Raw genomic sequence first — 11,432 nt, 5'->3', positions numbered from 1 at the left:
TATTACTAAAAGCATGAACAAAAAAGTTGAAAGTTGAGTTACGGTTTTACCCTTTCTACAAATTAAATTATTATAAAATATTTAAATATTTGATTGTATAAATTTAATTAAATGTTAATGACTTTTAGACTTCCTAAGATTAATTCCTAATTAAATATCTAATTTATTAATATTTATCATCTATAATTTATATGTATATAATAGTTATAATTTTTTTTAAATTACCTAAATTTCTTTTTCTTTCCCTCTTCTTATAACTTTTTCCTTAACCCCTCTCATGAATAATATAATTGATGTGGATAAAGTATTATCCTTTATGATAAATAACGAAATTGAATAATTTAAAGGGTGCAAATCTACAAAATGGAGACGCACATTGATAATGTCCTCTTGATTATTATTAAAGAATGACTCTAGCTTCACAAATTTAATTCATTAATGCTTAATTACATGATAAGAACTTTAGTTGTTCTTTTTACATGGTTTGCTAACTTTAATTTTTCTTTCATATTCTTCATTTATTGATTATTATTTTCTAATTACTTATTTAACTTTTATACTCTTAATATTCATAGCTCTCATCTTTTCATATTCATAACCTCCAAACATTTAAACTAAAACTTTAAGATATCTTTTGATATTCCTTCTATTCTATTTATATAAATTCAACTTCTTTATCTCATGAAACCCCTATGAAGATTATTAGGCTATTATTTTTATTCTATAGTAAAAACAGATGATGAAGACTCTTGAACTTTGATAGGATATGAAAGGAGTCGATAAAAACTCAGAGAGTTATGTACTAATTTTGTACTTATATTTTCATCTATATACATCAATCTTATAAGAATAATGTCTATATTGTATTTTTACTTAAATATTCTGTTTCTTTTTGTCTTTTTTTTCACTCTTTTAGACTTCTTAATTTAGTTTTTTATGAATGTTTTATTGCCGTAAGTTTTTGAATTTTGTAATTGATACATTTTATTATTCATTATAATTATATATATATTTCCATGAGATTTTAGTCATTCTAACGTATCTATAAAAATTTATATGAAACACACGTGCGAAGCACGTTCTCAGAAACTAGTTTAGAAAAAGAGAACAGTTATATATTTATTGTTTAAAGGTTTTTGTTGGTGGAGATTCAATGTTGTATGGAAAGGGAAAACAAATTCTCATATATAATATCCGAATACTTCGTTTGGTGCATTTGATTGGTATAAGTAGAAGGTTTTCTAAGGTGAAAAATTGTTCTTTAGCAGCTTCTAAATTTTGATTGAGGAACTCTTTTTGTCTGGTTCCCTTTCTACTGATTCCCCCATGTCAATGCGCGATGAGAATTGTGCACGGAATGTGAGTTCATTGTTGTATATGCAGATATATTAGTTCTAATATCATAAACGAGTCTGCCATTTTCTCCTTGACCTAAATGAAGGGCATTTCATGCAGGTATTGGATTTTGCTGCATTCCCGAAACCGGAATTTGATCTGCCTATTTTCTGTGCCAACTTTTTCACTACTGCTAAGATGAACATAATTGTACTGTACGTAAGCTATTGTTTTACTCATTTCATACTTTTCCTGATTCCATTATGACCTTTTATCCGTCAAAGAGTTCATAAACTATTCGGGAGAGTGGTTTATGCTATCAGAATCCCGTCTTACATCCTCCTGGGGTAAATGGAGAAGTATCAGACTATGTTTCCTGCTTTCATCATGTGGGGACAGGACACATCTTTGTCCTGCATCTCGACAACTATTTTGCCCTATCGCTTCATCTTGCCTATATGTTCACGTCTACATGTTTTTACTACTACCAGTCTATAAGTTTTTTTGTAAGCAATAATGTGGTATCTTGACTTGATCTTTAAGACTGCTAGATTATATGGCTTTCGTTTCGATTATGTAGCTTTATGCTGATAATCAAGACTACCAATATTATTTTATTGCAGCATTTGCTCTTGAACTCAGATGCATTTGCTAAACTATGATTAACTGATTTTATATTTCTGTGAAGGAGTGTTGTAATAACATGCATTCAGGAACAACTAAAAGCGAATAAATGAAAGGAGATAGTTCTTCTTCACATTGTGAAAATAATCTTATTAAAACAATGCTTAGAGTTGTCCTTGATAATCTCTGTGTATTTTTGAATCGTAACTGTTATCGATGTCATAGACAACTGATACGGGAATCCTTATATAACATATGCAGGGACCTCAACCCATTGCACGACATCATGGATCAAGAAGATTACAAGGAGAAGTACTATAAAGACTTGATTACTCTAGGCCTCAAGTATTCTAAGGTTATAATAATCTTCTGACGTTTCAAGCACTTTTCAGAACCCTCTCTAAAATGATTATTCACTTACATTACACAGATTTCATGCAGCTTTTACCCTGGGGAGGGAAGCTCACCAGCGAATCTCTGAGATTTTTTTCACCAATAGTCATATGGACAAGATTCTCATCTAGTCCACACAACCATTCAGTTTTGTTTTCTGCTTTCAAGGATTATTACCAGGTACCAATAAACTATTTCCCGTCGTGCTCACTTTTATGTTGCGGCACTTATTAGTAGACTACAATTGCTCAGCCTACCTTGGTGTCTAGTTCTTTTTTCTTTCCCTCGAATTTTTCCCACTACACAGTGTCTAGCGACCTTTTATTAAAAATTAAAAATCCTGAACAGGGATAAGTACAAGCAAGGGGAGTTAGGCCTCACCTTATCTATCCTAATGAGTGTGGAGTTCTTAACATATGTATTGAAGATATAATTGAGTAAATATACTAGTATCCTCTCTAACAGTTCAAGCTTTTAAATGAGGTACTTGCATAACTTAACATCACACAGGGCAGGTTGAAGTCTTGTGTTCCAAGTCTCATTGCCATCTATTATCAAAAAGAATTTCCGCATGCTTGACCCATGAAAATGAATTAGGTGTTCATGTGAGAGGTGTGAGGTATAATTAAATAACAAAAGTTTACCCTCCCTGTCTGTCCATTTCCCGATGAATTCAGTCAGCCATCTATTTCATAGTAATCATGAAAAAAAAGTCCTACGTCTTACAAGCAGGCACCATGGATTCTTTACTTTTTGGTGGGATGAAGGGCTTTTGTGCATTGTAGCACCGGGCCACAGACAACAGTTAGTTTGGATCCGGCTTGAATGCCTTTATGCTATAGGTTATGTTAAGCATGCTTCTTTGAGAGAAAATAAACTATTTTTCCATGACAATAGTTGCGTCTTTTAAGGGAAGGGCAGTAAGCTCTCTATCAACAATAGGGAGCTCGTCATATTAAAAAACTACTAGACTATATGGATAATAATTTAAGCCGTTTGATGATGTGGTCACTCAATTTAACAATAGGCTATTGGATGGTAGGCAGATAAGTGAAAGAGCAAGAGTAGAACTAATTTGACTCTTGTATATCTTAGTCTAGCCCACTATATCTTTGTAAATGGCTTCTTTTTATCGAAAGTTCTTATCCATAAGTGTGTAAGTTTGAGAAATCTGGTCTATTTACCAGGATTACTACTTCATTGTTTCTGGTACAGGCATGGCTTGGGCTAATGGACAGATCAGAAGGGGAGACGGACGCATCTCAAATCGCTTGCAATTGCGAAGCTCAGCATAGATATTTGACATGGAGATCAGAAAAGGTTGGTATAGTTGTTCTTTCATGGGTTCTCTTACATCAGTCTTAACAATAGTGATTAGCTAATTGCGTAGAGTTCTGATACTGACTTACCGCATACTAATATCCCATTTTTCTCATTTGTGTGCTTCGGTTTCTGTCCGTTTTCCCCACTTTGCTATTGTGCTTCTTGATCCCTCTGATGATACGAAATGCTGTTATACTAGGATCCAGGACATGGAGTTTTGAAAAGACTGATAGGGGAAGATCTTGCCAAGGTATCATTCTTTCATCTAAAAATTTTACTATGCCTTGTCATTGGAAGTTTTTATTTAATTATTACATCGGGGTAGTCGAACCGTCACCAACAAGGTGAAAGTTTAGGTAACCAATCAACTGAGCTACTAACATTCTCCGTTATTGGAAGCTTTAATAATTCATCTTCTCCCTTTTCTGAAACCACTCAGGATGTCATCACGAAATTTCTATTCAATGGTGTTAATGAACTTGGGAACAAAACATTTCTTGATTACTTTCCAGAGTACAGATGTGAAGATGGTAAAGTAAACGAAAAGCGCAGTATGATTGGCAAATCATTCGAAAATCGACCATGGAATGCAAGAGGAGAATTCATAGGTGATAGAGTTGAGATAGTCTGATGTAATATTTACCTCTGTCTCTGTTAATTAGCCGATCCCAACTCGTTTGGGATTGAGTAGTAAGTAGTAGCTGCTGTTGTTTTAGTTTATTGTAGTAGTCGTAACCGTCTCTGTCAATGTCAATCTTGACAGTTTGATGCAGGAGAAGAATTCATAGGTGATAGTGTTGAATCAATAACGAAAGTGGGGTCTGGGGAGTGTGTTGTGTACGTAGAGTAGCAGTCTCGCTGACCTTACCCTACCTTGTGAAGGTAGAGAGACTGTTTCGGAAATGTAATCTGTTGTAACTTTCACATGTTCTCTTTATTCTTGTTTATTCAATCTCTGTCAATGTAAATAGTTCATTACATCCCCTAATTACTTTTTTTATTACCACTGTAGGCATTGATAGTGGCAATTACCATACTATTAAGAAAAAAATACTGAAATACACGTCTTACGTTTTCCTTCTTTTCAATATCTCATATTTCTAAAAGTCTCTAAAATCTCTTATTTCTAGTGTATTTATGTATCCGAGTTACATATTAATATATTCGAGTCGGTGTTTAATGTATTTGAGTTATATATTTTGTATTCAATTTATTTTATAATGTATTCGAGCTAGTTTTTGATGTATCCGAGCTACATATTATGCATTCGATTTATGTTATAATGTATCCGAGATATTATTTAATGTATTTGGAAGGTACAAATTTTAAGGAATTATTGTAATCCGGAAAAAAGTAGGAATAACGTGTAATTTACTATGCGATTTATGTATCGATAAACTTTAATATAACTTTTTCTGATCCCATATTATACCATTATCTCTTTTGGTTATGGAAAAAGAGTAGTTCGATGCACTACGAAGGGTTGGATCATAAGGTTCTATTGTACGAAACCTTACCTTGCATTTTCGTAAGAGATTATTTCCGTTGTAGAATTCTCTTCAGGTCACATGGAGGCAACTTTACAAGTTACACCAATGCTCCTCTATTGTACACAACTTTACCCATGAGGTTTTTTCCGCAACTCAAACCCGTGACTTCACATGACAACAACTTTACCAGTGATGGCAATGCTTCATATCGGACTCTTAATTTAGTGGGTAAGAGCTTTTTCCTTACCTTAATTGAATTGTCTTGCTCTTTAGCTAGGGTTCTTGCTTTAATGAGCCATACTTTGTTTTCTCTTGGATGAATCGTATCTCGTTGGGTGAGACTGATAGAAAGAAACGCGGGGACAGCTATTCATAGTACTTCTTGACCCTGTCTCCGAGCAATGTTTGACCTAACGACTCATGAATGTTGACAGGTTAGACGAAACGATAAGAGGGGTTGATCAGACAAGTCATCTGAAGTAGTCCAAATGTTACAAAAGAGGTAAAAATGCAGACACTTAATGTTTTTTCTTTTGGTATATACATACAACACATTTATCTGAGAGATTTTATAAACTTTCACAAAAACATTTATACAAGTTATCTAACATACAAAATACGTACATCGTTTTATACTTTTTACATGATCGAACCAGGTAGCAGCAGCAACAAGGATCATCGATCTTTTGGCTGTAGGTACGTTCTTACTGTACTCTATCTACTACTTACAAATACTCTCACCTGTTGAGAAAAAGATCACCATTGAGTTCAGGCAGTGGTTTTAATATTAGAAAACTCGACGTTTGTATAAAGATCAAAATTTCACATTACAGAAAATACACATAGCTGCAACATATCTGTTTGCATGGTAGATATGTGTCCACAAAGGTATAACAAACAATGTAGCCTCGATACCAAATAAGTTGGGGTAGAATAAACGAATCTTCATTGTCTATATCGCTCCTATTCAAGCCAATCACAGTACAATATCGTAAAGAGTTAGTTTCTCCCATTTTCAATTGTACCTTCTTTAATTTTCCGCTACATGTATATGGATTATATGGAAGGAACAATTAGAGTACAAAAATGTGAAGATGCATGAAAATGAAATGTACGTAGACCATACCCTTACTTTGTAGGGTAGAAAGTGTTTTTGATAAACCCTCGACTCAGAAAGAATGTTATCGGAGCAGGATTGCAAGAACAACCAAATACCAAGATACAAAACTAATGAAGCAAACAAAAGTACTATCATACATAGAAAAATACAAGATTAGTTACTAAACACACTCGTGAAGATGTTCACATTCATGTTTATGGAAACTAGGCTAGCTCAGATGCAGTATGACATGAAACTCATCATTCTTTCCGCCACCAAGTATTCTAGCTGGATAAATTGCAGCTCGCTAAGGGTACACCTTATCAACCCTTTTGATGGAAGAAAGGCGCGTTAAGATAATTGAACAATGTTCTCTCACACAAATCCGATTAGAATCCGTGAGGTAGTTCAACGGGTTTACTTGACTACTACAAAGTTACCATCAACGAATGTGGTGAGATGGTTGGGATCCTTTCACTTAGATTCAAACCCCGAGAACGAAGTACCTCTTTGGTAAGGAACACTTTATCCCCTTAATGGACTTGCCTATCTTGAATCCAAATTAGTCAGGTTAGAGGTTTTGGATACGGCCTAACGTTGAAAAAAAAACGCTACAATGAAGTTCATCTCTTGGTGTCTAGGTAGTTAATGTAACACTTCCTGGATGAGGACTTCATCCTTCACCTTTAAAGCTTGGGGAGGACTCGGAAACTTTTAGTATCTATAACGTAAGCAAAGTTTAACATACAATAAACAGAGGTTACTGCAACTATAGGTCATGTAACTATCAAAACTAGAAATCTAGAACATCATAAAAACTGACGGAATCTGAAATTCATTAGAAATTGCGAGAGAAAAATGCTTATATACTAACAAAGAGTGGATGGGTGAAGAAATATACACGCTTTCTCTACATCACTAACAGCATATAGGTTACTATCTATATTGACATACTAACTCATCAAACAAATTGTTGCATATAGAATTGTTTTAGTGACTTACAGTTCAGTGTATATGTATCGATAAATTGAGAGCTTCCTCTGATACTGTATAAGAAACATAGTTGAACTGCAGTTAATTGCTGTGAGAAGCTCTAAATAGCTCCTGCCACTTCAGTGTATCGGTTCCTGGTCCATCACCCTGCATTATTTCATGGTTCAGCGGAAACGGTAATCATGATCTGAAAACTTGCCGTTGACTGAACATTTGAAAGGTATGTCGATTACATTCAAAGACGAAAACTAAAGTATTACCATTTGGTTTCGGATTATGCTTTTATTGTTATGTATGTGTAAGTTTTTTATGTACAATAGAGATTTTGAATCCCCTAAACACAAGACTAGAGGTTGACTTGGTGATTTAGGAGTTCAAAATTCATTTTGAGGTTCCAAGGTCAAATATCATTATATTTTTATTTTTCAAACCCCTTAGTGAAAATCCTGAATCCGACTAGCTACAATTCCTCCCCATTCCTAGCTCTTCTCCGTTAAATTAACTAAAGTCTCATGTAGAACCTCTGGCCATAACTTTTTTTTTTTTATTTTATGACAAGGGAAACCCGCAGCCGCTACCCTTTGGGTGCGCAAGAGTAAAACCCCCGCTCCTATGCAATAGCTCGCAAACCACACAGGAGAGGTAACCAGCACTAGGCAAGCTTGGTGCGACGAGCTCTACCCAGAAGGCAAACCCCTTGCTTTCGTTGGCAAGGGGTTTCGAACTTGAGACCTCCAACATGGAAGTCCCAAGCTCAAACTATGTTCCTCGTCATTACTTTAAATTTCAGATTAACTCCGTCTCGTTCATTAAAAAATTCAAAGCTACTTGCAGATAATATCGTATATTTATCAAAGAAGGTTGTAAGTGAGAAATATAGGTACTAGATCAAGATAATTACCGGAATAGAGTTTACTTCATAAGTTTGTCCTTCTGTGAAGTCTATGTCCAGTGCTTGTATGCAAGCTTCTGCAACAACAAGCCTACTAACTTCTCCAACAAGTTTATCCCCTAGAAGTGTGCAAAACCAAATAAATGTCGTAAAAGAACAAAAAGAAAATGTCTCGAAACGGAGGAAAAATTCAAGATTGCTTTAACATAGATTACAAAACACTATCCTCACATCGGATGAATCTTAAGGTTCCAAGTGCTTAGAAGAACCTATTGATGTTTTAAGAAGATTGACTAAAGAAAGCTCTGATTATCATGAAAAACGATAACAAAGAGAGTCATTAGCGAACTTGTTTAAATATTGGATCGTAAATAGACACTTAAAAAGTAATTCCCTCAGCTCATTACATGTTACTTTAACACGAGAACTGAAAGATAGATACCTTGACCTATCAAAACTGCACGCCGTTCACCAGCTGTAGCTTGTAACAGTGTGTTCAAATCATATGATGTGTATGGTCCGTCTGTTAATCTACCAGCTCTGTAATTTCAAACTGATGAATAAGCCAAAGACGTATGTTTTCGAGTCATATGATGTGTATTATAGACAACTACTTGTAGGTATCTTTCCTGATAGTGTAAAAATTCTTTTAACACGATTAACATGCAGTCAGTTAAACACACAAATAGTTCGATTACCTGATTATGGTGAACGGAAGACCAGAATTGCGAACAAAATCCTCCCCCATCTTCTTATACTTTAGAACACCAAAAAGGTTCATGATGCTACAAAACAAAAGTTGATAACAACATTATGAGAGAGTAAAAGAACAAAAGACTACTTCATTCTCAAGGATGGAGAAAATTATGTATCTTTGGTCTCATTTTACTTCTCAAGGAACAAACACAGTCACTTTAGACGCTCATATTAGAGAAATGATTAAACGTGTTGAAACTGATATATGTTTCTGAAAGGTGTATGTCTAGCTTGACATCGATAAGTTCTCTCATTCTTCATCGTTCCTTCTCATCAGTTCACCACCTTCTCATTTTCTTTGTGATGCACACATAAGCCAATATATCTAAGCCCTAGAAGTCGGTGGATTTGAATTCCACAAAAAGTAGCATTCAAAAGCTAATCTTGAAGAACTCTGAATATAAGAGGCATATTACCTCCACGGCAACTCATTGAACTTTGTGACGCCAATAGATGAAACGAGAACAATTCTCTTTAGTGACTTAGGCAATGCCGAAACAAGGTTTCTCACGCCATCCCAATCTACACAAACAAATGCATGTATGTCATTGAGAAAGACTACTACTGCACTAAAGCTCAAAAACAGAAGTTCTTCATTTTATATATTCCTTAATGAAACATTGCGAAGTGGTTATATAAACCACCACATAAATATAAACATCACACTAGAAAGATTCTAACCTACTCTTTCTGGAGTGTTATCTCCATCCCACCGCCTAGATGGAAAAGCGGTGGTTCCAGTGCAGCAAATAACATGAGTTACACCCTGAAAGATCAGTTGTGCACAGCCCAGCAGCAATTTGAGAAACTTATAAGCCATTTTAACTTCCCAGGAAGTCGTAAAAAGGTTCTAGATTTGATGAACAAACCTCAAATACAGATGGATCTATGCCTGTAGGACTCCGCGTGTCACCTTTCCATACCTATCAAGTTTGAGAAATCCTCTTTTAACATAGAATATACCTTCCCGAGCTAATTGGACCCGGGGCATGGGGGTGGATAAGTTTGGGATAGCCATATAAGATTGAGACCAACCTGCAGTTTTTCCTCGTCCTGCTCGCCAAATAGAGTAGTTGCTTTCTCAGGGTCTCGAAGAATGAGACGCAGTTTGACATTCCGATTGAGTAATGATGCTACAACTATCTGTCCTGCATCATTCACATAGTACAAAAAGTTAAAGTGAATCTTAACCATGACAAACATATCTCAATGCAATCATATCCAGTCTAAATTGTTTGACAGATAAGAGAAGTTCTGACTAAACTGGTCATACAAAACATTTTTTTCTTTGATTCCGTTCATTAATTCCTCATTATATAGTAAGATGCTACCATCTAACAACATCATTACGGCAGTCTATTAACTAATACATTTGTATCTCATTTTTATTTATGGCAACTCCCATTGCCCCCCAAGGTCAGAGGGGTGAATAGTGGCCTTTCCACTTTTTCTCTTTAGTGACTCGAACCTTCAACTTCATGGATGGAGGTGATTGTTTACTTCCACTAAGCTAGACATATGTCTGTTCATATGTTCGTTGCAATACTCACTTCTACTAGAGGTTATAAGACAAAACAACTTTTATTATCAAGGTCCGGCTGGTCCTGGCCAATAACGACGATCCTAGTACTATCTAGGTGCAAAGAAACTACAACAATCAAAGATGTTAACTGATTAATCATAGTCTAAAAGGATAGCGGTCTTGCCCAAGTCGTAAGTAATCCATAGAGATAATGGTCCAAAAACAAGTGAGTTTCATACCTGAACTATCAAATGTTTACGTTTCCTACCTATGCTATCACCAATTATATATCAAAAACACACCTCAAAGCTAACTAGACCAAGCGCTTGAATACAATCGCTATCACAACTTAATTTGACCTTGAAATTTCATCTACATGGAAGCTAACTCATTGATTCCGAGACATGTTTTTGATAAACGGTTACCAATAGTTCAGATAGAAAACTCGCAAACAAGTGATATTTTTGACTATTTGCTCTAAAAATTTACCACCAATTACGAAGTAATACGGAAGCAAATTCATTTCAATTTGATCACAACATTCCTATATGATATTTATTCTGACATATACTTTTGGTTGAAAGTTAAAAAAAGAGATTTGAGAGGAAAAATACCAACGCCACCGGATCCACCAACAACAAGAACCAATTTGGAAGACGATACGGGAGACGACGATGCCGGAGGAGAAGTTTGGGATTCTTCAGTCACAGCAGCTGAAAGTGATGTAGATTTGTAAGAATTTGATTTGAGCTTCGATGAGTTAAATCTAGAAGAAGATGTAAATTGCTGTAAAAGAGGAAATTGAGTGAAAATTTGAGTTTTTTGAGTTGAAATTGGAAGGTTCCAGAAAGGGGAAACAGAGATTTTGGAAGCCATTGTTGATGATGATGAAGAAGAAGATAAAGCGCGGGGAGAGTTGAAAGGGGGATTGAGAGTACTTGTGGTGGTAGTTGTGTTTTGAAATTGTGGTTTTACTATAATGTCCTTCAAATTGGAAATATCCAT

The 11,432-nt window shown here is 35.2% G+C and overlaps 2 protein-coding genes across 4 annotated transcripts in view; one reads left to right on the top strand and one right to left on the bottom strand.

Moving 5' to 3' along the window:
• Nucleotides 1–4,663, top strand: part of LOC107008239 (phytochromobilin:ferredoxin oxidoreductase, chloroplastic) — a 9,553-nt gene extending 4,890 nt beyond the window's left edge. For both annotated transcript variants that reach the window (XM_015207181.2, XM_015207180.2), the window contains exons 3-8: nt 1,456–1,550; nt 2,221–2,314; nt 2,401–2,532; nt 3,568–3,672; nt 3,875–3,925; nt 4,115–4,663. In XM_015207181.2, coding sequence (XP_015062667.1) covers nt 1,456–1,550; nt 2,221–2,314; nt 2,401–2,532; nt 3,568–3,672; nt 3,875–3,925; nt 4,115–4,306 — 669 coding nt within the window. In that variant the 3' untranslated portion in view covers nt 4,307–4,663. The remainder of the gene's footprint in view (nt 1–1,455; nt 1,551–2,220; nt 2,315–2,400; nt 2,533–3,567; nt 3,673–3,874; nt 3,926–4,114) is intronic.
• Nucleotides 4,664–5,656: 993 nt separating this feature from the next.
• LOC107008418 (uncharacterized protein At2g37660, chloroplastic) lies at nt 5,657–11,432 on the bottom strand. Of its 2 annotated transcripts, XM_015207449.2 has the most exons (10): nt 11,042–11,432; nt 9,941–10,053; nt 9,775–9,828; nt 9,587–9,671; nt 9,322–9,427; nt 8,848–8,934; nt 8,592–8,689; nt 8,159–8,268; nt 7,267–7,404; nt 5,657–5,906 (listed from the first exon to the last, which is right to left on the bottom strand). In XM_015207449.2, the coding sequence occupies exons 1-9, from the start codon at nt 11,430–11,432 to the stop codon at nt 7,339–7,341; spliced, it is 1,110 nt and encodes a 369-aa protein (XP_015062935.2). In that variant the 3' UTR covers nt 5,657–5,906; nt 7,267–7,338. The 2 variants fall into 2 exon arrangements, with proteins under 2 accessions (XP_015062935.2, XP_027769798.1); XM_027913997.1 differs by lacking the exon at nt 7,267–7,404 and having other exon boundaries at nt 11,042–11,402.

The sequence above is a fragment of the Solanum pennellii genome, chromosome 1 (assembly GCF_001406875.1).
Source record: "Solanum pennellii chromosome 1, SPENNV200".
NCBI classification, from domain to species: Eukaryota; Viridiplantae; Streptophyta; class Magnoliopsida; order Solanales; family Solanaceae; genus Solanum; species Solanum pennellii.
The sequence above is the reverse complement of the archived record's forward strand: the minus strand, read 5'-3'. Positions and strand labels throughout refer to the sequence as shown.